Here is a 26,446-nt window from a genome sequence, read left to right as displayed (position 1 = left end):
AGAGCTGTTAGAAATGACATACATCAGGTCTTATAGCTCTCTGTTCAAGGCTGTCTGTTTGGAGAAGAAGCGCATTTTCTTTCAAGACATTGCTTTGGCATCTAAATCTCAGTAACTGGTACTGGTAACATAAGTCTGTTATGGCTGTTGATATAACTCATCATGAAACGTTCTTCTTCCTTTAGCAGCATTAGCTGTCTCTTATTATTACTGGCTTTTTCAGCTGCAAAGAGAGGAATTAATGGATCTACCTGTCCAAAAAATACCATCAGGAAGTGCTGCATGGATGGCATTTATAAAATTTCACTGTTTCTTTCCAGTATGTTTGGATTGCTGATTATAGTAGAACTGTTTCCCTGAGAAGAAAATTTAAGGATTTAGGAGAAAACGTAAAACACTTAAAGAGGGCAGAGTTAAACTTGGTTGGAACTGGTGTGTTATTCACAGTGAAGTTCCACTGTGGAAGGCTAGAATAAATTCTACAGAATAGGTAACGATTATTTTGCCAACCAGTGCACAGTAGTGCTTTGTGGAAGAGCAGTGTTGGAAGGTTGACACAAGAGTGTCATCCACCTCTTCTCATGTGTAGGCCAAGTGAAAAACACTTCTGCTGGCTTTTGAATAATGATGCATCCTAAGCCAGTGGTACCAAAAGTGGTATTGGTTTGGGACATTCTCAACTCTTAGTTTTCTGAAAGTCCTTTTTGAGTAACACCACAGGATTTCTGGTCTGTATGTTGGTTTTTCTGGTTTTTCTCTCAGTAAGTTTTGTGTTTAAAGAGAAGAACGTTCCTTTAGGCAAGTAGAGAGAAGTAAATACTTTCCATATGTCCTTTGTAAATTACTTAACTTAAAAAAAAAAAAGTTTTTTTTTAAAAAAATTAAAAAACAGTATTTGTCTGTTAGCTGGAACAGTTAAAGAACACAAATGTAAACAAAACTTGAATATTTATATAATTATCCAAAAATCTGGGGAAAAAAAAAATCTATATATACATATTTGTCTCTAACAGGCCAGTATTTTCCCAGACAATCTGTTTTCTTTTAGCTGTAATAGTTAAAAATTAGCTCAAATAAAAATGTTACTACACAAAATATTTTTCTGGTGAACAGGCTCCTCAATTGCCTCTCTGAAGTGACTGGTTCTAGAAAAGAGGAGAACAAATGAATAAATTTCAGTTGCTTAGGGCTGTTGCATTCACATGATTTTTGGGTGCTGCTTAGCAAGAGTTGTTCTAAAGATGCAGCATATTTTTTTTCCCCTTCTGGTAAGTTTTCCTTTCCGTGTGTGAAGGTATGGAATCAGTGAGTAAATTAGTGGACGGTTGAATGTTGAGCCTCAGAAAGACGGTAGCAAATGTGAACAAAAATACAGAATTGTTTCTGTAGGAGATATGACTAAGTAGGTGAGTTCTGCCTAGTCTAGAGAAGAAACAGTGAAACAGGGGATTATTGTATATACCACTTATGAAATTAACATGAGATGGAGAGGATAAAGAGAAATAAATTGCGCATTGTCTTCCAAGAAAGCTAATAGAAGCTAGGCTGAAAACAGACATAAAGTGGTAATATTTTGGTGGTTTCTGCAGAAGGAAGCTGAGGCAACCCTTTCCCAAAAGATCTTAATGATAGATCTTACAGGGTTCCAGGGGCAGCCAGAAAAGCTCATGCAAGAGAACTGACTTACTGGGAACAGTGTGACCCACTGAACCTTAAGTATTTGGAGGGTGACAGAGCACTATGGGGGGAGTATTGCTGGCTTTTCTGTCACTCTATATTCTCTTATAGGTACTGCTATGGAGAGGGTAACAAACTGGATGAACCTTTGGTTTGGTACAGTGCAACTGTTTTATATTCCAAGAGAATGTAAAAGCTGGAAAACCTCCATGTTTAGTTGATGTACTGTATGAATTGCTTGAGACTCACAATAGTTGTTTCATTCTTTAAAGCAGTAAATACATTTTTTAAAATAATAAATAACAGAAAAAAACCCACAAACAAAAAACCCCATTAAGACTCAAAAATAGATATTTTTTTTTAATCCATTGGAACAAGCAAGATCAAAATACTAAATGAGGATTTGGAAGAGTAATTAGAGTAACAGATTTTCACTTTTTTTCATTTATTCCTTGCATTTTTTTATTCTGTATTTTAGTGTGCTGTATTGTAGCAACTCTGCTTCCTGCTAAATGCAATGTTTAAAATTCCCTAAGACAGTAAGGGATAAGCTACAAATATGGACTATCAGGCAAGCCCTGGAGATTTAGTTAATCTGACCTAGATGTTCTTTTGATGATTGAGACCTGCAGTATGTGAAAACACTTCTCAATTTCAAAATGGAACACAAGGATATCTGTTGTATAACTCAGCTGTCCTTGTAGTGACAGACACATCAATCATTTCTGAACAGGAAAGGATTTACTATAAAAAGTTTATAGCTTTGGAGCTGTTGTGTTCATTGGCATTCAGATCAGCAATGATATTGGAAATTGTAAGTGAATTCAGCATTTGAATTTTACCATGGCCTAAAGAGGATTAGCTATAAATGCAGGCAACATACTTTTTTCTTTTTCATTTTCAAAAGCCTGTTGTGTAAGATGTTAATTCTTGACTTAGTTTTCAGCATATTTGATGTGAAACTGCTTGGTAGCTCTTAAAAGAGCACTGAACCAGGTACTTGTAAACATAAATAACTGTGGGGAAAAAACCTAATTGGGAGAAAAGCAAGTACCTGGAAAGCAGAACTGTGTTTATATATACCACTTTTGAATACTTGAGAGGCCGCTGTTTTTCTGTAACCCTTTGATTTGAGGCTACTTTTGTAGTACGGTTAAATGCATAGGGAAGATGGTTGATGTTGAAGAACTGTGGGTTTAACATCCTGTTTTTAAAACAACCGTACAATGATTGCATAAAATGGTTTGGCTTATCGGTAGGATTATATGACCTAACATACTCTGTAGAACACTGTTTCACACATATTTAGCAGATTTTAACTGGCTTGACTGAAGATTTGCATGCTGGTTTTCTTGTGTATGCTTAATTATTGCAGAAAGATGTAATGGCAATGATTTTGCACTTGGAAAATACGGGAAAATGAAGTTCTGTGTTAAAAAGACAGAAGGCAAATTGACTTTTTCTATGGTAATTGTTTTGACTGTTTGGAACTGAGACTCAATATTTCTCAGACCTTTTTGTTCAAACTACATCTTCTATGCAAAGTGTTGTTTGAATTTTGGAAGCTGCACTTCATGTTTAAGAAGTAGCAACTTCTTATGAACAGCTAAAAGCCTTCAAGAGTCAAAACACACGTTTCTCTATAGGGATGAACAGGCGTTTCCTTGGAATCACTTTGAGCTCTAGTAATGTGAATCTGGACACCTGAAATGAAAGCAGAGTCCTCTCTGTAAACGATCCTGGTGCTAGAACAACAGAGTATAAAGCAAATTCAAGGACTCTGTGGTGGGGGAGGAGGCTAAGAGGTGAATATGATGGATGCTTTGCCCACAGTCTTTTTTGTATCCTTTTTTTTTAGGTATGTCAGACACAAGTACTGGCATGCCTGTAACATGCTCGTTTAAGAACTTTGAATTTTCCTATGTTTAAGAATTTCATTAAGTGGAGGAACAGAAACTTTTATTATGGTCTGTGGTGCTGAGAAGGCACAATGTGTTAGTCTGTACCAGATGGACTTCCCAAGGACTGAAACCTTTTTGAGAATGTGTATTCTGTAGCTGTAGCCTGTTTGAAACAACAAGGAAATTAATAAGTAAAGGCACCTGGGAAGACTATGGCATATTAACCATCATACATCATGTGCATACTCTTAAGGGTAAACCTTCATTCTATTCTGGGCTGGAATCGCCTCACAGTTAGTACACCTGACATCTGCATTGGCAGTGAGTTACAGCTGTAACAGGTACTGCTCTGTAAATAGCTGGTTTTCTTACTGAGCAAGGGAAGTCACTCTCTAAAAATACTATTATTTTTAGGTATTAATAGTCATAAGAAAATGTCTAATATTAGCAGAGAAAAGGTACCAAAATGGTGGTGGTGTGGTTGAGAGGCATGGTTTTCTAGTTGCAAAGATGTTGAATACAAACATTTCATTGTGAAGACAGTTTGGAAACATTTGGTATAATTCTTTATGATAAGTAATAAAATTCATTACCGTGGGTAGTAGCAATAATACTCTTATTACTGTGGTGATAGAAATGACTCAACATTTCAGTTTATCTGAAGTGTATTTTCAATCAACTCTCTTGGCAGCGTTCAACCAAAATGGAAAATGTCTTTAATAAAATGACTGCAATTTTTAAGTTTCTCAGAAATGCAACCTAACTTGATTATTTGTGAGCTTGTGGTCTCATTCATGTTTCAAAAAATAAACAAGAACTATGGGCTTTTATTATGAGCATATGTATTATGTTTACTTTGCTTTAGAATGTTCCATGTGAAGTAATGTGTTTTTTCTTCGGGAAATATTTTACAGACTCCTGGCTTTAGAGCACACTCTGGAAGGTTGCAGTGGTTTGCAAAAAGGTGTATATCAAATAATCAGGTATGTGGCTCATATCATGTCTTCTATGTAACTGTCATTTTATTCCAAGAAAGATTGTTTTGAAATATTTCACTGCATGATTTTTATGTTTGTGAAAGGCCGAGTGACAGGCTGATGAGGTGAGCTTAATGCTATGTGTAAATGCTGGTGTATACTTAAACAGAAATATTATCTTAGCTGAATGCACACAGCATGTAAGTGCACATATATAGAAAAATAATTGTTTGGCTGAGACATAACTGTAATTTTCCTTCTTTCTTTTTAAAGATGGAGGCTTTGGAACACTTGGTAGAATTAACTCAAAATCTATTTGAGTGTGATAGAGATGAGATGTACTACTACCTGCTTCAACTCTGTGGTGAGCTTGTGATCTTTTTCATGTTGTAACCTGTTTTCTTTTGTGATTGGAGACAGGAAATAACCCGGAATTAGAGAGGAGTTTTATACTGATATGCAATTAGCCTTGATACAGATTCTGAGATATCTTGCATGATAGAGAGAATACAGGTTTTTTTTTACCTGCAGACCTCAACACTTCAATAGAACTTATGTAGTACAAGTCTTCCAATCCATGCTATTGTCTCGTATCCTAATTTGAAAGTTTACTCTGCTTTGGTTTTTTGTATGCTTTAAGAAGAAAATCTGCTCATTTGTTATAATCTTTGTAACTGATAAAGATCTAGAGCCTCCTGTAATTGGAACAGTTTTTAAAGTCTAGAAAAAACATTTTGTGTTTAGAGCACTAAATAGTAAATTGAGGTATTAAAAAGCATTACAGTGAGTGCTATGTACTTTGGTAATGTGTATGTATATATTAATGAGCCATTACAGCAATTTGATGTATTTGGTTATGGGGAAAACTTTCATTTGAGCTTGAAGTAGTGTTCCTCGTGTATATTTTTGGTTGACTAGAACTAGTGATGTTTTAATGCTAAATAAAATACTATTCAAACCCCCTTCTTTTTCTATGGTAGCGACAGGGGCTTCCTTCCCGTTGCACTTACCACGAGCAGAAGCAATAAGTACTTCCACAGAAAAAATGACCAGAGACCCCTTGAGGACTTTGTCGCTTTTCATTTCCTGAACAGCCTCAGAAAGCTTCAAAGGCTCAGAAAGCTTCAAAACCTCAGAAAGCTTTACCCAGTTCTGTCTTTGCACATACTGATTCGCCATCAAAAATCAAGTAGGCCTGAAAAGCAGTCTTGTCTGAACAGGAAGGAAGGCTTCCTATTTCTGCACTAATCCTGTTCATCTCTGCAGTGACTAAGTCTGACTGTGTGCCTGCTAGGAAGAGAATCTAAGAAGATACAATTTATCAAGTTCTGTCATGCAAAATCTTCAGTCTTCTTTCAAAAGACAAAACTACTCCCATCTATTCAAAGAAGTGGAAAATGTTTGTGGGTGTCCCTCACCATAAAATATAAAAACCATGTGTATACCTATTTTCCACCATTTTAGATTATCTATCAAAGCTGCCACATGCACAAATACAGTAGAGAGTTGTCATTGTGCACTTAAGCCCTAAGTTCAGATCTGCTCAAAACTCATCTTCTTTGGCTTGTGCTCTTACTGCATCTGCTCTGGCCCCATGTCTCTATTGGTGGCTGAATTTGCTCTAGTTGTCAGCACCTTTTTAGAGTTGTGAAGCCCCAGACTGGACAACAATACTCTAGATGTTGCCACATTACTGTCAAACACAGGGATAAACACATGAAAAAGTGTTAAGACATTCCCTGTCCCACTCTGCTAACTGCATATGAATCTGCTTTAAAATGTTATATGCAGTATTTCATCCTTAAAACCAATTGTTTTATTAGATCTTAGGGTAGTCACTAAGTTTGCTGCTGCTTCTAAAAAGCTGAAGTGATGCCAGAACCTTGTTGAAAGTGGGCTTGGATCTTGAACCAGCCCAGGTACATATCAATGTGTTTTCCTAAACCCCTTGCTGCTCCTGGACAGAAGAGAACATTGCGTTGAAACATTCCATTGCAGTATTGTTTGCAAAGCAGTATATACTGCTTTGAAACACCAACTTTATAACAATTCCAGAGAATATCCAAGTGTGTCATACTGCTTCCAGTTGGCTGCTCCACCTTTTCCTTGTATTATGACTTAGTCTAGTGGAGCCTGAGCTACAGAACAGATGAAGTTCCTTAACTGAACAGTGGAAGAATACCTGAAGGGCTGCTGTTACAGGCCGAGACATTGCTGTGTGAACGATTCATTCTGTCATCCACCTTCTGACTCTGCCTTCTTGCCTTGCATCTCTTCAAGTCTGTGATTCTGAATTAAACTGTGGAACAGAGAGATTACAGCTGGCGGATGTTGGGGTTAGGTACCTGCTGATAGGACCTACAGCTAGAAGTCAGTGCTATTCTGGTGACTTAGGAGACACAGGAAATCACCTGTTCTATGTAGTTAAATAGTAATTAACTGTTTTCTTTCACAAAGTCCAGCTTCCTGTTTGTTTGCAGTTTTGTACAGTGATGCATATATAAATTGCTATTCTTGTTGAAAACAGTAGAATTATTATATAAATTTGTTACCAATTTATTAAGTTTTTCTCTTTCAGAAAACTTGTATTTTACAATCTTCTGATATGCACTTTTTTTCTTAGTGAAAAGAGAGCCTGAAGGCTTAGAACACTTCTTTGATTTTTGACAGTGGTAAACATCTAGGATGTAGCTGTTCTAACTCAGCAGCTATGTAACCAGAGGATTTCATTTCAAAAATTTCAGAGTGGAACGTAGAAGTGAAACCTTAGAGCAGGGGTGTCAAACTCATTTTCACCGAAGGCCACATCAGCCTCGCGGTTGCCTTCAGAGGAGGGCCAAATGTAGTTTTAGGGTTGCATAAATGTAACTACTCCTATGTTTATACAACCCTAAAATTACAATCGGCCCTCTGAAGGCAACCGCAAGGCTGATGTGGCCCCCGGTGAAAATGAATTTGACACCCCTGCCTTAGAGTGTTCAATGTTTTGTAATAATTTAGAAATTTTTGTAATTAGTTTTAAAATTAACAATCAAGAATATTAGAACTGAGGAGCTAGGAAGAACACTTGTGTGATATTTTTGGGTTGATTTCTCCTTCATTTGAAAATTCGTACAGTCCTTTTGGGTTTTTTCCTGTTCATATCTTCTGGTGTCCTCTGTGTATTAGAACTAGTTTAGAACTTTTGAAATTGATGACTGTACGAAGCAGAAGTACATGATTAATTGAAGAACTATTTTCCAAAGATACCTTCTTTTGAATCACTTTAAATATGCATGTATACTGTGAATGTACTTCTATCTGAAGTTTTGACCCCTGTTTCAGAGAACAACAATGACTGGGAAAAGGCTGAAGCTATTTGGACTAAAATTCAAGAAGAAAATGTTGTTCCTCGTGAGAAAACGCTAACCTTGCTGGCTGATATACTTGAGAAAAATGGTCAGATTGTTCCATTTGAGGTACCTAAGGTAATTGAAATTTAACTTTCCTACCTGACAATACTTTTGAAATGGTTTCTTTCCATTGAAAAATGTTAACAGATAGCATTACAGTAACTTAAATAAGTTTGTTTGTTTTAAAGGTTAGACATGAGGATACCAGAAGTTTAAGTGCTTCTAAGGCGGAAGAAAGAAAAATAAAGATGCTTTGCAACAAAAACAATGCAAAAGGTAAAACAAAAACCACTGTTCTTTTCCCCTTCAGCATGAATTTTAAGATTTTGAGTAACTACGGAGCAACAGATGCTTGCTGCTGCTTTTTGCTGGCTTGCTAGCATGTTAGGAAGGGTACATGATCATGTTACCCACCAATACTCTGCTTCAGAAACTGATATGAGATATGCTAAAATGTTTAAAATGTCATTAGAAGTGCTGACTTTTAAATGTATGTTTGAAAGCCAGTCTGTGGGGAAGTTACCTGTTTTAAAATTACCCAAGTATTGCTGCTCTGGAGTTCACCTTTTACTGTTGGGTTAACACTGTGTTCTAGACTTTTGAATGTATCTATTAAACACCAGAAACTAAATTTATGTACAGTATTGATGCTAAAAAATACTGCTTTTATGGTTCTCGGAAAATCGAGCTGTTTGGTCACAAGTTTTATGGTGTGAGACATGAGAAGTGTAGTGATATGAAAAATTAACGTCGAGTGAATTAGCTCTGACCATGTTTATGGGAAGGCAATTACCCATTAAAAGAAGTTGTTCAGAGATTTTGTTATTTGCCACTGCTGTTGAGGTCTTACTGAGATCAGGGATGGTTTCAAGTGTACTTCAGGTACCTAATTTAACCTATAGATTTGGCAAAGAAGTTAACTAAATGAGATTAAATGAGGTGGGACTATGTTATGGAGATAATCGTTGCTCTCTTCTTATCTGGCTTTTATCTGTTAGTCTATTACCTATTTGCTGATGTTGCAAGGCGGTTTATTTCTATAGGAAGGGAGGATTCAGTGTGTTGCATAGTCTCTTCAGTTTCTTTACAACTAAGATTAAAGTTGCTTGGTTCGGTTTCCAAAACCTGTATGTCACTGGGTGCTGCTCCACAAATAAAATACCCTGACTGAGAAATCACTTCAGATCACTTCTGCTGTGAAAAATGAATAACTCTTCTGTGCAAACTTCCCTGTCTCAGATAAAAACAGAATTAACTTAAAACATAGGTATTTACCTTTGTATATGGAAAGGAGGAGTGTCAGTGCAGTACTGTTGACTCAGTCTGTGTGTAAATCATTGGAAATGCATTTGTATCTATCTCATCCCGAAGCAGCACACAGCATTACTGGGCCTTTCAAGGAGGGGAGGAAATCAGTCCATTTCTATTTTTTGCCAAGGTACAAAGCGTTTGAATACTCTGGAAATCCTTATTTTCTTCACCTATACTATGACAAATAGCTAGATATCTCCATTGAAAGCAGATTAGAAAACAGAATTAAATAGGTTTAAAAAAATTAACTCTGCTTAATGAGGAAAATTTATAGATACAAGATGCCTAGTGACTTTCTTCTCTGAGTGTCATCAGTGTATTTTACAGGTTAATTTTTAAGCTTTGAGTTTTTAAAATAAGAACCTGTCAGTTGTTCACACAGTTAACTTATGTTGTTAGTGAAATAACCCTATAGAGTTATTCTGTTGCAGGAGCACTAATTAGAAATCTACAGTGGAGTCTTGATGTTCTTCATAGAGGGAGTGCAATCTCATGTATATGAATTTAAGAATCATAGGTATTATGGCTGACATAATGTGTTCAGGAAATCCTTTGTGCTGGGAAGTTTTGGGAATCTGAGGAAAATATGAGAAATGCAGAAATATTTTTCACTGAAAACCAGGCAAAATTAATAGAATGTATTTTATAACATTTTTCTTAGAAAAGTACCTATGCCTATCATAGATTATCAAGTGGAGAGCAGGAGGAAACTAAATATGCCATGGACCTTGCAGGGAGACTAGTTTAAAACAAAAATATAAAATGTAACTGCTTACAGTCTTTTAAAATATTTGATATTTAATTTATCGGTAAATTATCCCTGCATGTTTCTGTTATTTAAAGGTGTGTTATTTGTAAAGAGGTGGTCTAGATCTATTGGAAATTAAGGAAAAGAAGGCAAATGTTTGGAAACAATTCCTCTCCTGTTGGGAAACAGTTTATCTGTCTTTAAAAAACCTATGAAAACTAGGCTGCCACTTTAACGTAACAGTATAATGTAATTTTGATGTGAATGTAATAGGGCAGAATATAACTTTTTATCAACATCAGCTTTTTGATGGGAAAAAGATTACCTTAATCTAGTTATGTAGCTAATTTCATGAATTTACCCACTCTGACATGGGGTTTTTTTGAAAATCTGTGAGGTGCTTGATTTATGCGAAGTCATTTTTTCATTTTTATCTTCATTCCTCAGTGTGAGAACTTTACTCCAGGGGTTCATGTTACACATAGCCAAAACAGTGGCAATTACTGAAGCAAATTTGATTGTCTTGAGAGCTGAGACTTTCTTGGCAACTTGTCACTTTTCTAACAGATCTTTTTACTTGAAATAGCTAATATAACACAGTATGATTTTGAAACTAAGAACTTTCTTTTTTGAATGCTAATATACTTTAGTAATTTTAGATGCCAACTGAAGAAGCAATAAGTTGATAATACCTGATCCAGCATATGTCTCAATTTGAGACTCATCTAGGTAGTCTCCAAACCTGCTACTTGCACTGATGCAAAATAAGTCTAGAAAAGAATCTGAATAGGATAATCATTCTGAGGTGAAGACTGACAGCAAAACGCCCTACAACAGGAAAACAAAACTAATGCGAAGATTTTTAGTTCTTCATTGAACTAGTCATTACAAAAGAGATTTCAATGTATTTCCTTGTAGAAAGAGGTCTCGTATTTTGTGGACTGTGATGGTTGATGGTAATGTATGCTCAACGTGTTCATTGGTGATAAGGTCCATTCCTGTATCCAACCAATGGAGAAAAAGATTCAAACACAGGGTGAAATCCTAGTTCAGTCCAAAGACAGCAGAGCTTTTGCAGGAGTCTACAAACATAAGGAGTTTTTGGCTTTAAAAAATAGAATTTAAACAGGCAGAAAGAGCAGAAAGAACAAACATATCACCAGTCAGCTGCTTTTTTGTTAATTAAATAATGAGTTGCACTTGTAATAGGTTATATCAGTGTTATTGTTGAATGTGATTGCTAGTCTACTGGTACCTCAGATTTCAGAAAAGTGGAAGAAAAAAATGTCTTTCCCACTGAATTTAATTGTGAACATGCTATGGGCGCTGGTGTTCAGCATCTGAGCAGGCAAGAGAGTTCAGCACATTGCAACAGGTCAAGCTTTAACCTCAGACCTGTAGGTAAACATGGTGAAGGATTTCAAGACCTTTCCTGTGTCATCCTGCTGTTTTATTGGTCTTTTAGTTGACAATGCAATCACTGTTGTGATGTCAGACATGAGTCATATTCTCTCTTCATCTCTCTCGTATACATAAACTCAGATACACAGAAGTGGATTTTATTTTTACTTTGGTATACTTATCTGTTTTCTCTGTTCATATATATATATATCTGTGTATATATATATATATATATATATGTATATTTAATATAGCACTAAGTGTCCAAAGTAGATTATAGATGGCAGTGTTAATTCTGATTATTAACTCAGTGTAATAGTTTGTGTTGTAAATAATACATTTTATGCATAGTTAGTTTTGTGCCTGCATTTGAGAATATTTTTTATGGATAGCCTTTGATTGAAGAACTTTAACGTTCAAACCAAAAGGCACACCCCACAGTTTTGGTTTGGGGAATGCCAGCTTAAAATTCCGCAGCACACTAAAATAAGTGCAATTAATGTGATGCTTCTTGTGACAATAAGATTCAAATGAGTTGCCTTCATCTTTGCTTTCAAAGTAAAGAAAGATACTTAACACTTAGCTGTGAAATTTGTAGTGATAGTCCAAGTGTTTCTGAAAAGTTGTAGAGGTTATTGTGGCTATGATTTGAATTAGCTAAGGAATTATTTTTTGCGTTTCATTAAATGAAGCGTGGAATCACAGTTTTGATGTAAAGATCATTTGTGGTTCTTTACACAGCTTTCTAGAATATGTTACAGCCTTTATAACAGTTTTATCTGCATGTTTATAGCTGTATAATCTTGTTTCAGAAAAATAAATGACTGAAAAGTGTGCTTATCATTTTTTCCCTCTTTTTGGTAACATCCTTTCATACACTGACAGTTATTGTGAATGCATGAAATAAAACTGTTAATCAGTCAAACAAACGCAGCGTAGTTTACTTGTTAAATATCTGTATATTTGTAAATTGTATGTTTTGTATAAATCTTGTCGTAGCCAAATAATTTGATCTCCCCATATTGCAGTCACCTCCTATATTATTTGTTAAAACACTGTTGTGATCATGCACCAGACACTGTAACTATATACCCCAGAATTAGGTGTTGCTTTAAAAATCCTGAGTCTTCCCCTTCTAACCAGCTGCGTTGGTATTTAAGCAACAGCCACATATAGAAAAACAGCAGTAGAAAACTTTTTCTTCTGTGGAGGCGTGTGTCAGTTTATTGTTGTATACAAGCAGTTTCGAGCAAGCTGTAGCCAACAGCTTTGGGCTCGAAGGTGTAAGCAGAGGATAAATAGATATTAAAAGGACCTTTTCAATGAACAGGTGACGTATTTCTATGAGCCACATCATTGCAGTATGACATTTCATTTTGTCTTTTTTTTCTTTTTTAGAGGCCTACAATGTTTTCCTGAAAATGCCAGGAAAGAATGAGTTTCATTATCGTTCTTATGGCATCCTTATAAAAGCATTGTTAACACAGAATTGTCTTGAAGAAGCCATCGAAGTAAAACACATGTAAGACTTTTCTGTGTTTTGGCAATTTTAATTGTTTAGTGGGGGCTGGTTTTAAATAATTTCAGGATGATTTTCAGGTAAGTCGTTGTGGGAAAATCGGTCATCATGACTGGTAATTAGGAGTTATGGTAAGAAATACACGAGTGTTTCACAGAGCGATATGCCAGATATTAAAAAGATACTAGAGTGACAGTGTGTATGGCTAATAACTCATTTCAGCTAACAGTGTCAACAAATGTACTTGGCATCAGAACTGAAAGTCTCCCCTTCTGGCAGTCTGCCTTGTCCTCTTTAGAGCAATATTCAAACAGACAAGATTCCTTCCCTTAGCTGCCCGTGAGCCTTCCCCTCAGTGCCCGTCCTCACTGCTGTCCCCCCCACCCACGCTCCCTGGCAGCCGGCCGCCTGCCAAATGCAAAATGGTACGTTTGACTCTGATGCCGGTGGCGAGGAGATGACCAGAAACCTAAGATCCAGCTCTTACACTTCTGAAATAAATCCAACCTGCTGTCATGTGTCATTAGAATTGCCGGAATCAAATTAACTTTTAGTGAGTTGTAGGGTACACCACTTGCTTTAATTATTGCCTGGACTGTGTGTTCTGGTCAGATTATAGACTTCAAAGTAAGAGTGTTACTATGCATCAATGTAGAGGTAAAAAGAACAAAAATGTAAGCCATTCAGTTTCTTCAGCTAAAACAAGAACAGTGGTCGTCATCAAGTGTGCGTAGTGATTTGAAAGGGCATGTAGGTAAGATGCATAGGGCACTGTGAATATCTAATAATTTTTAAAGTCAACTTAGTTATTGATGCCCAAGAACAGTGTAGTGTAAGATGATGTTTATTAGTTTCACATTTTCTTAAAAGTGTTTAGATGGAATACATGTCTTTAATTGAAAAAGTATGAGTTCTGCATTCAGAAGAACAAATGTTTTTTCAAATACGTCTCAATAACTGGGCTTGATGCTAAGGAATGTTTGTGCTTGATGGATATATGTCTTATAGCAAGGAAAAAGTAGAACGGTTTATCAAATTAAGCTCCCTGAAATGGAAGTAACTGATAAGTCTTTGTAAATAGAAGGTGGAAAGGACATGTTTTAGAAGTACAAAGAATACTGATAAAATTTAGGTAGTTTATTAAACATTCACAGAAAATATTCAGGTATCAAAAGATTTATTGAAAGATTGTTCAGGGAAAAGTTTGAAACCTCCTACTGAAGATTTTTACATGCATTGACTACTTCCCTGCTCTGCAACTTCAACAGACTTGTAAACAAGATGCCCAAAGTATTGCATATTATCAGCAATAATTTGCAGATTGGTAGAGCAGAAAGAATGGTGGCTTCTTCCTAGTATATCAATGATTCAGAATTCCCACTTTAGATAAGTATTTCAGTGTGTAAATTCAAAATACCGGGGGAAAAATGAACAAAATTTTAAAAACTGAAAGAGTTAGAGGTGTATTTTAAAGGACTAAGCCTCTGAACCTCAAGATATTTAGGAAAAAAAGAAAATAGGATTTAATAATAGGTTCTCTTCTTGATCACTGGTCACAGCCAAGCATCATAATAACCCCAGTGCTTTTCAGAACTCTCCTACTCCATCTTGTAGTGAAGAAATTCCCAGTAATGTCATTCTAAGAAGCCTGTAATGGGTCAGTGTTGCATCAAGACGGAAGATGCTTCATATTGGTGGTGTTCACAGTGTTTATCTTACATGTTTTTTCTAGTAACAAAATCATGCTTACATTAAGCATTTTCAAAAGGCGTTAAGTTCTACATTATTTGCTGAAATAGAGAAAGTGATTGTGTGTACACATCATTGAGGAAGAGCGTATCTGTGTGTTTTGCACACATTTCTGCATGCTTAACAATTTTACCAACCTCATATTACAAAATGATAACTCCTACAAAGCCTAAATGTGTGCAGTGGCCTGAAACTTCTGCAACTCCTAATATTTTCATAAAATAAAGGAAAGCTACTTTCATATATACAAACTAACATCTTTTCCTTTTTACTCTGCTTGAAGCCAAATCTGAAATGTAAATAATATTTAGAGAACCTTAGTATGCGTATTAATATAGGCAATAAAATAAGTATTTTTTAATTTTAAAAGGTCAGGTTATTTTACAACTTCCATCTTGTTACAACTGAGAAACTTCCATGCAAAAGTGATGTGGTAGAAGGAAATTGCACTCTTACTCTGCCTTTGGAAAAAACAAAACAAAACCAAACATCCCAGAAGGTTGCTGATCTGTTGGTCAACCCAAGTATAATTGCTCTGGCATTCTGTCACTGTTTTGAGGAACATTTACTTCATTTAGTCCAAGAAGTTTTAAATAGAAATTTAGAAGTATTGGAATGATGGATTAGTTCTGTAATAGTAGCTAACATCTATTTAATCACACTAAAGATTGGAAGATTGGAGAAAGTAAATCCTTTGTTATATGTAATTTACAGTCTCATGCATGAATTGTTGACTTAAGGGCTTTGACAGATGGGACAAAGGGAAAAAAAAAAGGCGGAACTGAGCAGTGGGTGCTTAGGCAGGGATTAAGAGGATTGGTTGGGAGAGTAAGAAAATCCCGAGTCCAGTGACTGCATTTGTGAGCCTGGGAGGCTGAAAGTGACTGAGAGGATAGTCATATTGTGTGCGATGGGAAGGATTTTCTTGGGATTGAGGAGAATAATTTAGCAATGACCCTGCTTACCTCCCAATCCGCTCAGCCTCTAAGTTCAAGTAGGTAGGCTGCTCAGTTGTTTGCCACAAGATGATCAGTGAGGTTTATCTTGATTGCTGATATGGTAAATGGCAATGCCCCCCTTTTCCGTGTAGAGATTTTGTAATCTAGAAATGAACATTTGTAAAGTTATCCTTCTATATTAAAAATGTGGCTATATGTCATTTAGGAATGGGCACATTTTGTAGTATAAGATCTGTGGGATTGCTGGCGAGTCTCTCTTGACTAATTTCCAGAGTGTTAGAAAAGCTTTAGCAGTGTTATTAAAGATTCTCTTTGCTGTAGCTGCGTGAAGTTTTGTATTACAGAGGATAAAGAGTTGGTAAGCGAAATAAAATTTGAACATGGGTAAGGCAGCAAATGTGGTATGTTCACTTTAAAACCTGTATACATCTAGATGACAGAAATTTGAAAATTAATCAACCAAATGATATGGTGTTAGTTCATAATATGCTTTAGTTTATGTTTAAAATATACAGTGCTGAAAATAAATGTTTCATTTTTATTGCTGAAAGAATAGTTTTACATTTTATAATTATGGTGACTATTGAAAAAAGAAGAAAAAGTATCCAGCTTAGGATACAACAGAACAATGCAGGGCATGCAGTTATTTTAGTCATCTAATATGTCAGCATTCAAGAATCTGAACCGATTGTTTAAAAAAAATCTTGTACTTTGTTTCTTTTGTTGCTCACTTCCAACTTTGTCATCTGTCAGAATGCAAAAAAAAATTATCCTTCTATAACCATTGACAGGATAACACAAAAGCTGTCTCCAGGTCGATATTTTGCAGCAATATTTTTAACATACGAACAGTAGTTTTTATAATTTCACCTTGGTGCTCAACCATTTATTATCGTATCAGAAGCATGTCAGTAATTCCTTTCTAAATGTCTGCTTCTTTTAGTGCTGAGACCCACATCAAGGGCTTCACACTGAACAGTGCTGCCAGCAGCCTCCTCATCATATCGCAAGTTAGGCGGGATTATTTGAAAGGTATGTCACAATGCTTGACCTTTACGTCACATTAATGCCTCTGCAGATTTTTCTTGTAACGCCCTTCGAATACTTGGATAAAGGAGTCCATTTAGCAAATTACCTGCTTATCAAGAGCCTTTTGTGGTAGCTGAGAGACGTAAATTACTGTACATGCATTTATAATACAGCTTGAATATGAATGTACTTGTCATTTGACCACTTAGTCCAGTTTCCATTCCATTTAACACAAGATGGGTTTTCTTAAGATGAATCACAGCTCTTCAGACATGCAAAATTTGTGCTCCAGAACGAGAGAAAGTACAGGCTTTCAAGTGCGTTAAAATTCACAGCACAAGTCATTTTGCTTTGGAAATTAACATACTTTAGAGCATCTGAAACAATTCCCAGCAGTTGTTTCTTGCATATTGTGTTGGTTGTGTGAGGTATCACACGAGTTAAATTGACTGTTAAATGTGCAGGATTGTGCACTAAATGATTATAATATTGGTTTTAAAACTTAATCAAATACTTTTTAATAGTTCTCAATACCAACAGTAACAAAATATTCAGTTTGGTTTCCTTTTAATTTAACAATGATGACAGAAAATGAAATAGTGACTGAAGAGTATGTAAGGTTACCCAACAAGATGGTGGATAAAGTTTGTAGTTGTTTTGGTTTAGTTCCCGTCATTGGTTGTTTTGCAGCCTAGAGATTAGCTTCACAGTGTTGCTTTTTACTTACTTAGTTGTTACATAGAACTCCTGTGAGAGAGGAAAACTCTGCAAGGACATGATTTTACATACAGTCCTGTGTCTTTTATCTCTGTGCAAGCCTAAGTGCACTGTTGATTTGTGTTTTTGTTGGTACTGTTAAGCGTTAATGCAGCTATGTACGAAGAAAATGTATTACACTGAATTGGATTTTACTTGCATATCAGAAGGCATACCAGAAAATCCATTTTCGATTCTACCATCAGTTAATTTTATTTCATTCCAGTAGGCATAGCTGTAGTAACCCATACCTATGTAACATCAGCCACATTAAAATACTCTGAAGAGGAACATTTAGATCTTGTCACTTATACTCCTTCCTGCAGCTGATAAACCCATCTTCTTTCAGATTCCTTCCCTGTTCAGTCTCCACTCTGAGGTCATTGTCAGGTGTCAGTCACTGAAGTATTTGGGGGGGAATGCAATTGCTTCTCTCACTCTTGGCAAATCTTAAGTTTTTGCAGCTTGCAAGTCCTTTGCCTGACATTCCTGTCTGATTTTATTCTGATAAAGTTTCTGCTTTTTCTTCTCCAGTGTTCCATGTAGTTTTGCCAGTTCCTCCTAAATATTACACACCAAAAATCTTCCCTTCTTCAGAACATGAGTGATGTTTCTGTATTCTGCCAATATTTTGCGCTAACTATATGATTTCTTTTTAACTAGCGTGCTGAGTTCTCTGCCACGTCAACCCCTCTCCCTTGCTGTACTCTAAAATTGTTTCTTTTTGCACAGTACAAACTTTCTCAAAAGTCTGTGGAACTACGTTGGCTTGCAAATTTATATTTTCCTTTATCTTGTGCATTGAACAAGCTTTACCTTCGTAATTTAATTGAGTAGTCATACTTGATCCTTGTTTCTATTTTAATTTGAAAGGTATTGCTTCTCTTTTTGTAAGTGAAGTCTTGAAAATGCAATCTACCAAATATTTCAGCCATTCTGGTAATTTCTGAGGCTCATAGATGATGCAAAAATTTTGGGGGCAGTCTTTTTGGAATCTTTTGGTGGTGAGCTCCATTTGACCTACATCCTGTGGTGCCTTTCAGTTGTGTAAAGCTTGCTGGTTTTATTACTCCCTCATACAGTTCACCATCATTCTTTGCTGTGTAATGTGATATAGTTCAAAGTCTTTGTGTAGGTCCCTGAGTAAACTCATAAGAGCTCTTTCTTCTAGCAAGAACTTGGTAAAACCCAGGTTACTTTAAAGAGTCAGAACTCGGGTTTCACAGTATGGAATTTGAAGGGTTTAGAGGAAAGCCTTTTAAAAGATAAATGGTTGGTTTCCACAAGCACATAGTTACATGCTTTTAAGTACTGAAAAATCAAGAGATTAAATTATTAATTCAGATTAGTATTAATGAGTGCTTTTGCATAAGGAAAAAAATATACCAGCAGAATTATCTAGTATGCTACTAGTATGTAATTTCTTGCAGTAGTGCTGCACACATGCAACTTTCAGAACTTTATCTGTCCTTGTTCTTGAGAAGGCTCATGCTCCATGCTGAAGTGACGTCTGCGCTTAAGTCAGGACAGAATTTGAACTTAGCGTATGTTTTAAGTTTGCTTTTTAAATTTTGGGAATCTTACCCCTGATGCATTGCTCCTTTTTTTTCCCCTCAAAAGAAAGGGGGGGCGGATGCAGAAAGAAAATTTGCCATGAAGGAAGGTTAGGCGTATAGGATAGGTTTTTTTCTTCCTTTCTTTTAAAAGGTAATATTTGGTTTCTGCAATACCTGCATATTGAATTGGAATGCTAATGCTGTGGAGTTCAAGTGGGTGTATATTATGTTAGAAGAGTTATCCCTTGGTATTATAATTATTATCTGTCATTAATCCTGCCTGTGCTGGTAAGGAGTAAGAGGTTTTTGCCAGAAGGGCATGTCTTTCTCTGTGTGTTTGCTCATGTATGGTGTAAATTGACAAGAATTCTGGTTAGAGAAGTGAGTGTGACTGCACCTGTGGTGGGTTTGGGGAATTTGTGGCAGATGGACAGGAGATCGATTTTGTGTGTATTTAAGATAGGTAATTGCTTTGATTTTAGAAGTTCGTGAGGTAACTGTCCAGTTTTGAGTTTTATTTTTTGTTCTTGTATGGAGACTTCTGTCCGATGTTTTTATTTTAATAATTAAATGTTTGTAAACAAAATTTTGGTGCACACTTAAAAAGAGAAATCTGAATACCAGACTTCAGCAGTTTCAATAATTAGTTACATTTTTAAACTGTATTTGCTCTTAAGTATGCAACATTTTTGGTTTTTAGTAAAGAAAATTTATTATACTTTGAAGAAAAGACAAACCGAAAAGGTCATGACTTTCAGGTCATAAGGGAGGACGTTTATGACACAGCAGCTTTCCTTGAGCTGGGTATTAAAATAAATTTATTAAATGTTAAAAGTATTATAATACTTTTTATTAAGCAAGCATTAAAGCATTTTAACCTGAATTACTGTTGAAAGTTTTTATTTGTGTGTGTATATATTCAAGTTAGGATTCACTATAGCAATTTTGGGTCTTAAGTTCAACAAGAGAATTATTTTCTACACCTGTTTTTAAAAGGAGGCAGTTAATGATACCAGCAGCATGATTGCCTTCTGAACTAAAATCAAATTTCCTTTTCTCTTATTTCTTTACCATCGTTAGATGCCGTTGCTGTTTTAAAAGGAATGCTTGACAGCGGTGTGTTGCCCACTAGACCAGCAGTTAGCATGCTCATTCAGACTCTGGCAGAAAAAGGAGACCTAAAGAACCTGCAAGCACTTAAAACCATACTGGATGACACCACAAAATCCATTGGTATATCTGCCTCACTAATCCCTAATGCTATTGCATTGGCTCATACTAAGAAGTAAGTATTTCTAGGACTGAGATACGTAACTCTTTTCTGCAGAGTGCTGGGAATCACTTGCATTGTACATTCCATTCTGTTTCCATTCTTACAGTGTCCTAGATGTCAAAATTCTGGTCAAGTAGAGCAGTGCACTGTTCAGTTCTATTCTGGTATCATTTCTGAAACATACTTGGGGTTGAAAATCATTTAATAAAATAGAGGGATAGCTGTGAAGCACTGGGGAGAGCATGCAGTCTTTTCTGGTGGTATAATTTAGCTTTGATACCTTTATTCTAGCGTTTTACACCTCATGTGAATGTTGTCCTTGGTGTTAGATCAAAAGCCTATGAAATCTGAATGCAAAGTTGATTTAATTCATCAATACAAATGTAAACAATCTTGGAACTTAGCAGTACAGATTATGCTTATGTTTGTTTGGAAACAAAAATCAGCTACCTGTTCCAGTAGTTGAAATGACAAAATATTGTTGTGTTCACTCTCAAATGTGAAAGCCAGACATATATCCGTGGAGTGGTTTTAATTTTTTTTGGTCAGAATTATGAAAAGTTGTTTGCTATGCTGTTTTAGGCCATGGTCTCTGTCATAATAATTATCCCCACACTTTTGAGTATCCTGTGATTCAACCATTCAGTTCAGTTTCATGTTCTGCCTAGTATTTTTGGTTTAGTAGATATGTTGGTACTGTGCTGGTTTATCCTCTGTATAAAACTGTAAGGGGGAAGCACTTCTGGGACATACTGGGCACACTGTGAACTTCTGAAACATGCTTTGCAGGAACCAGTCTTCAGGAATCCTATGTATTCTGTTATTTTATTTCAAACCAGTTCCGTCAGATAGCCCTCTTTTGTCTAACTTGACAGGAAAGCTGTTGAACGGTGTAGTACATCAGAGATACCTGATTGCCTCAGGCATGCCAGACCAGAGAGAACAGTCACTGACATGTTTGGAACAGCAAGAGGACTTGAATTGAAGGAGAACTGTGCGGGCCAGTGAGCTCTGTCTATAAAGGACTGGTTTTGTAAATACACAGATCTGAGTGGTCCTTGGTACACGGTTCTAGCGCAGTAACTTTTGCCTAAATTAAACATTCCAAATAGCACAGATACCTTTAGGATTTGTCTCATAAGCTGCGTGGTTTCCTATATTTCCATGTCATACAGGTGTTGCAAAGTCATGCCATATTGTTAGGGTGTAGATTGGTGACAAAAATAAATAAGTAACTGTATGCAGGCACATGTTATTTAAGCAGCATACATTTCTTTTCCCACACCAAAACTTGTTTAGATGCGTGAAAGGGCTTAACAGCAGCATAAATAATATGCACCTTATATATTCTTAAATATCTTGCAAGCTGTACTTTGAGAACCATGAAAAACAGATTCTTACAAATATTTTTTGTACCTGTTCATTTATTGGTAGATTCATGTTTCTGATACACTTTTCAAAGCATTTTTCATAGGTTTCAAATGTACTATGTTTCTGTTTAGCCTAAAAGCATTTATCATGCTCCGATTTATTTTTCAATTAGATTAGTTTATAAAGTGGACTGATAAGAGATGTTGTCATTTGAACTTTTTAGAACAGTGGAAGTAGAGTTAACACTTTGATGAATACTTTCTGCATTATTTTATTAGCATTTGCTGTACATAAACTGTAAGATTAAAAGTGTTTAGGCAAAGGTACTGACCAAATGACAGTTCATATTGTCTTTTGCATCCAAAAAGGCAGGCATAGGAAAAATCGGGTAAATAATTAATTGAATAACATTAAAAAATACTTGAGTTGCATGCATTAATTATTCAGATACCTTCTGTTAATGTTTTTATTTTACCTTGTAGATTTGCAGAATACAGTCTCCTAAAGCAGCTAGTTGAACTCTTCTTTCTTAGTGAGGTAAAAAAGTGTGTTAAAATTACTTAGGCTTTGTACAGGTCAAAGGTCATTAAATATTTACTTATAGGCTAATTTATTCATTTTCATAAATGGCTTCACTTTTACAGTATCCAAATGAAGTCATAGGTACTCAACCATTCCTGGGATGTACAACCTTAATGTGGAAAACAAAAACTTTAATGAAGTTCCTTCTTTAGGTTTAGAAATCTTGATTTCAGAAACTAAGCCAGTTCAATCTCTTTTCCTAGCAATGACCTTGATGCTGCCGTGAAATACCTTGAGCCTCTGCTTATCTCTGGTGCACAGAGTCCTGATCAAGCTGTCAGAAATATTTCCTATTTGTTAAGAAAGGTGTCTGAGGAAGGATTAGAACCAGCTTTGGAAAAATGTAAGTTAATTGCTATGATATTTAAATATTCTGACTAGACAGAGTTGTTATGAAAGAGCTATTACATGTAAAACCTGCTCAGTCAGCGTAAATCATGCCTGTGAAGTTTACAAAAGTGGCTTTTCAATCAAAGATTTTCCGTATGTACCCATCATTTTGCAGTTGGTGTGATGGCAGAACGACTGGCCAGTCAGTTTGGAATTTACAGACCTGTCACAGATCTTTTCCTTCAATATGTCAGCGCAGACAGAGTGGATGATGCCAGATTGCTGATACAGGTAATGACATAACATGAGAGGTACAGAAATGCTTAGAGCTCTTCAAAGGTTAGCTGAGAAATTGTCAAAAAGAGGTGTTGAATAGCATAGACTAGTACTAGTCTGATTTTACAGTGTGAGTCGCAGTAGCACAGTTTAGACTATATCAAACCATGAGCTAGTACTCTCTACTACTAATAATAGTGGGTGTCAGAGTCAAAGTGGTTTTTGTCTTCTAACAACCTGAAGGAAATAAAGGAAGACTTGTATGGTGCTTGAAATTCCATCCAAATCAAATATTCTTTTACAAGTTTTCTGCTAGACAGCAGTTGCTTCTTGCAACTTCTCACATAATTTCCATAATATCATACAGCTGTACAGTTTGCAAGCCAGAAGCAGGCAATGTTTCTCTTCATGGACCTTACTTCACTTGTTTGCTATAATGTTGTTTATACTGCATTAAAGGTTTGTCAAGAGCTGAATTTACTTTCTCCTCACTTGAGTATCATGGGTGAGTGAAAAGTCTGGTCTCTGGGCCACAGTCTCAGGTGAGCTAGCGGTCTTCAGGGAATGAGACAACAGAATTCATGCTGTTACAGAGCTAAAGAGCAAGCCAAGCCAGAGGTGGGATGAGCTGTGGGTGATGGGAGGCTCATCCCAGCAGGTGGCAGTCCAGCAGTCATGCCAATTTGGCATTCAGCAGGTTCTTCTGTGTCTGGAGGCTCCTGCCTCAAACCAAGGCCTCTCACCATCTCCTGATGGTGCTTACTACTGATTTGGAAGTTCCCAAGCATTTTAAGCTGTTAAAGAAAAAGATCTGCTTCATCCATCAGATGCTTTATGATATTCCAAGACCATTTTTAAGAAGACTGCATACCAACAAATGTGTTCAGTAACTTCTGCTACAGTGTGAGGCATGTTATCTGTATATTCCCTGCTCTGGAATATTACTTCATTTATTGCTTTGCCTAACTGGACATCTAAGTATTAAAAGGAGACTACAGCTTTGATATAAAACCCTCTTGCTGTATAGCATGAAACATCAAAATGAAACAAAATCTCAAGTTATTTTACTCTCATTCCTGATTTTTCGATTGTTCTTTGATTGAAATGAATGAAATTGAATGAGTGAGTGAAAATTGGTTACAATTTCTTGCTTTTGTGAAGATAGAGGGGTTTGCTTTTTAAATAAAATCTGCACATTCCTACAATTTTTTAAAACCTAGAATAATTTCCATTCATATATCCCTAAAATTTCTTATTACAATGGCATCCCATTGTTGGAGTTAAATTCATGGCTCTATGGCATACTTGAAATAACATTCACAGGTAAGCTTGAGTTGAAACTTCTGTGTATATGAGAAAATTTGGGGTTTATATGGTGCAGGAAAAACTTTCAGTTGTGTTAAACGTTCTTGACTGCTTTTGTGGATCAGGTATTCCACCAATAGGTAACTAGTAGGTAGTAATAATCACTGCCCATTGCTTGTTATTTTCTTGTATCCTTAAATTCAAAAATGCATCTAGGAGTCTATTTAAAAGTTCAAGAAACAGCAACAGTGTATTTTGTACTGTCTGGAGGGAAAATGCTTTTACTGACAGAAGTCGAAAGTGGTTTGATATTTCAGCATGAAAGGAGTATGCGGGAAACATCTCTCCAACCAGACCGTCTCTTTCATTTTAGAACATCCTTATTTCTTATACTGACAGTAGATGAGAATGGCTAGAATCGGTTTAAAAAAATGATGCAAGCTTCTCCCATGAATGTTTTACCTGTGTTTATCACCGTAAAGCATTTTTTTGTCAGAACACAAGACGTACATTTTTGTCCCAGTTTGCCTGATAGAATGAGGTTTCACACCTTTTCACTTGGACTTAAAAAGCTTGTCAAACCATATTATACATACTGTACATTCATAATGGCATAAATCAAAATTTTTTTGTGTATGTCTAAACCACTAATTGAATGTAGTAAATTCACGGTGTGTGTATTTTTGTATGCCCATGGTCTGTTCTTCCTGTGCATTTTGGTACTGATAAAATATCTTACAGCTGATAAAAAGCACTGTGCGTTGTAAGAATTTTAAGACTGACACCTTTGAGGACCATACACTAAAATATTGTCTTACATTTTTTATTTTGCCTTTGTTTCTAAAGTAAGATTTTTTTAATTTTTTTTTTTTTTAATCTGGTCTGTCTCAAACTTTTTTTAAGTTCGGCTTCTCTCTCTCTCTCAAACACTGTCTATTGCAGTGAAAGCCTTTTATAAAATAGAGAGATTGAAATCAGTCCTTTGTATGCGTAAGTGTAGGTAATTATACTTTAAAGAGAACTTGCTTTGTACATTTTAATTTTTATAAAGAAACGAGCAGTTATCTCCCTGACACCTTATTAAATGTATAATTAACCTTATGATCCCTAGCTCACTTGTGAATGCTTGGCAGTATAATTGGAGAGGAACAGTGTTTCTCTTTTTCATTCTTTTGCAGTCCTAAACCTCGTTTTTGTGTTATGTTGAAGTATTAGTTTAATTCTTTCCCCTTTTGTTTTAAACAAACTTTATACCTACCTTTTTAAAAACAATGTTTATCAAAACGGAGCACGAAATGAACTCGTTTCCTATGTTCAGTGGTGTTGCATTTTCCTTTTTTGAATTAATGGTCAATTATTTACCTTGTAAATAGGTAATGTATTAGTATATTATTTTTAATATCTGTAATTGGAAATTTTCACGTTAGCCTTTCTGTTTAATACTAACCTACTCGTGATTTCTACATTATCTCTTTTTCTTTAGAGGTGTGGTGCATTGGTTGAAGACAAGAGAACTTTAGTGAGTTTTATGGCTAGATCCGCATCTAAACCTGGACAGGTATAATATTTTTTCATTTATGTAATTGTATATGTAGCAAAATACTACTACATCAACCTTTCTTGAAGTGGTTTGGATCTTGAACTTCAGAGTTGACAGCTTTATCAGGTTTTTTGGGGAGAAGGGAGGTTAATTCGCAAAGCTGGTTTCAATTAAAGGAACAGTTTATTTTATGGAACATGATGGTAAGGAGAGGGTGCAGTTAATATTTTTCTATTATTTCAGTAATTTCTTGCATTTTTGATGTTCTATCTTATATCCTACAAACATTGTGCTTTAAATGTTTTACTGCACTATCTGCTTCAGTATGGCAATCTGAAAGTACTTATTTTGTTGGCTACATTGTATGAATGCAAATGCAAGTTAAAACCTCAGCCTGTCTCTAATAATACAGTACCTCTATGCTTACATTAAAAGACAGCTTCCGTATTACTTGTTAGGGTGGTTTGGGCACATATCTAGTTTGAGCATCTCTTTAGATTCCTGGCTTTGTGCTCATTCCCTGTAATTCAGAATTCTCAAATTTATGTGCCTGATCTACTCCTGTCCCTCCCTTCTCATATGCATCCCTCAAAATAAAAATTAAAACATAACAAAACAAAAAATGACAAAACAAAAAAACACACAACACACAGACACACACCAAAAAATGCTCAGGAGACAGTTAATACACGAACTAGAATAGATACTTTTCAAATGATGGACAATGCACATTTATGTTTTGTGGAAATTGCCATTAAATACTCATAGATTAAAAGTAATGGTGATAAACATGA

The 26,446-nt window shown here is 35.8% G+C and overlaps 1 protein-coding gene across 2 annotated transcripts in view; it reads left to right on the top strand.

Annotated features, from left to right (window-relative positions):
- LRPPRC (leucine rich pentatricopeptide repeat containing) overlaps positions 1-26,446 on the top strand; it is a 91,863-nt gene that overhangs the window by 59,152 nt on the left and 6,265 nt on the right. For both annotated transcript variants that reach the window (XM_065834541.2, XM_065834540.2), the window contains exons 26-35: positions 4,493-4,561; positions 4,829-4,919; positions 7,880-8,022; positions 8,136-8,223; positions 12,806-12,929; positions 16,578-16,666; positions 20,056-20,260; positions 22,405-22,544; positions 22,707-22,822; positions 25,596-25,670. In XM_065834541.2, the coding sequence (XP_065690613.1) occupies positions 4,493-4,561; positions 4,829-4,919; positions 7,880-8,022; positions 8,136-8,223; positions 12,806-12,929; positions 16,578-16,666; positions 20,056-20,260; positions 22,405-22,544; positions 22,707-22,822; positions 25,596-25,670 (1,140 nt within the window). The remainder of the gene's footprint in view (positions 1-4,492; positions 4,562-4,828; positions 4,920-7,879; positions 8,023-8,135; positions 8,224-12,805; positions 12,930-16,577; positions 16,667-20,055; positions 20,261-22,404; positions 22,545-22,706; positions 22,823-25,595; positions 25,671-26,446) is intronic.

This window comes from Patagioenas fasciata, chromosome 3 (assembly GCF_037038585.1).
Source record: "Patagioenas fasciata isolate bPatFas1 chromosome 3, bPatFas1.hap1, whole genome shotgun sequence".
In the NCBI taxonomy this organism is placed as follows: domain Eukaryota; kingdom Metazoa; phylum Chordata; class Aves; order Columbiformes; family Columbidae; genus Patagioenas; species Patagioenas fasciata.
The sequence above is the reverse complement of the archived record's forward strand: the minus strand, read 5'-3'. Positions and strand labels throughout refer to the sequence as shown.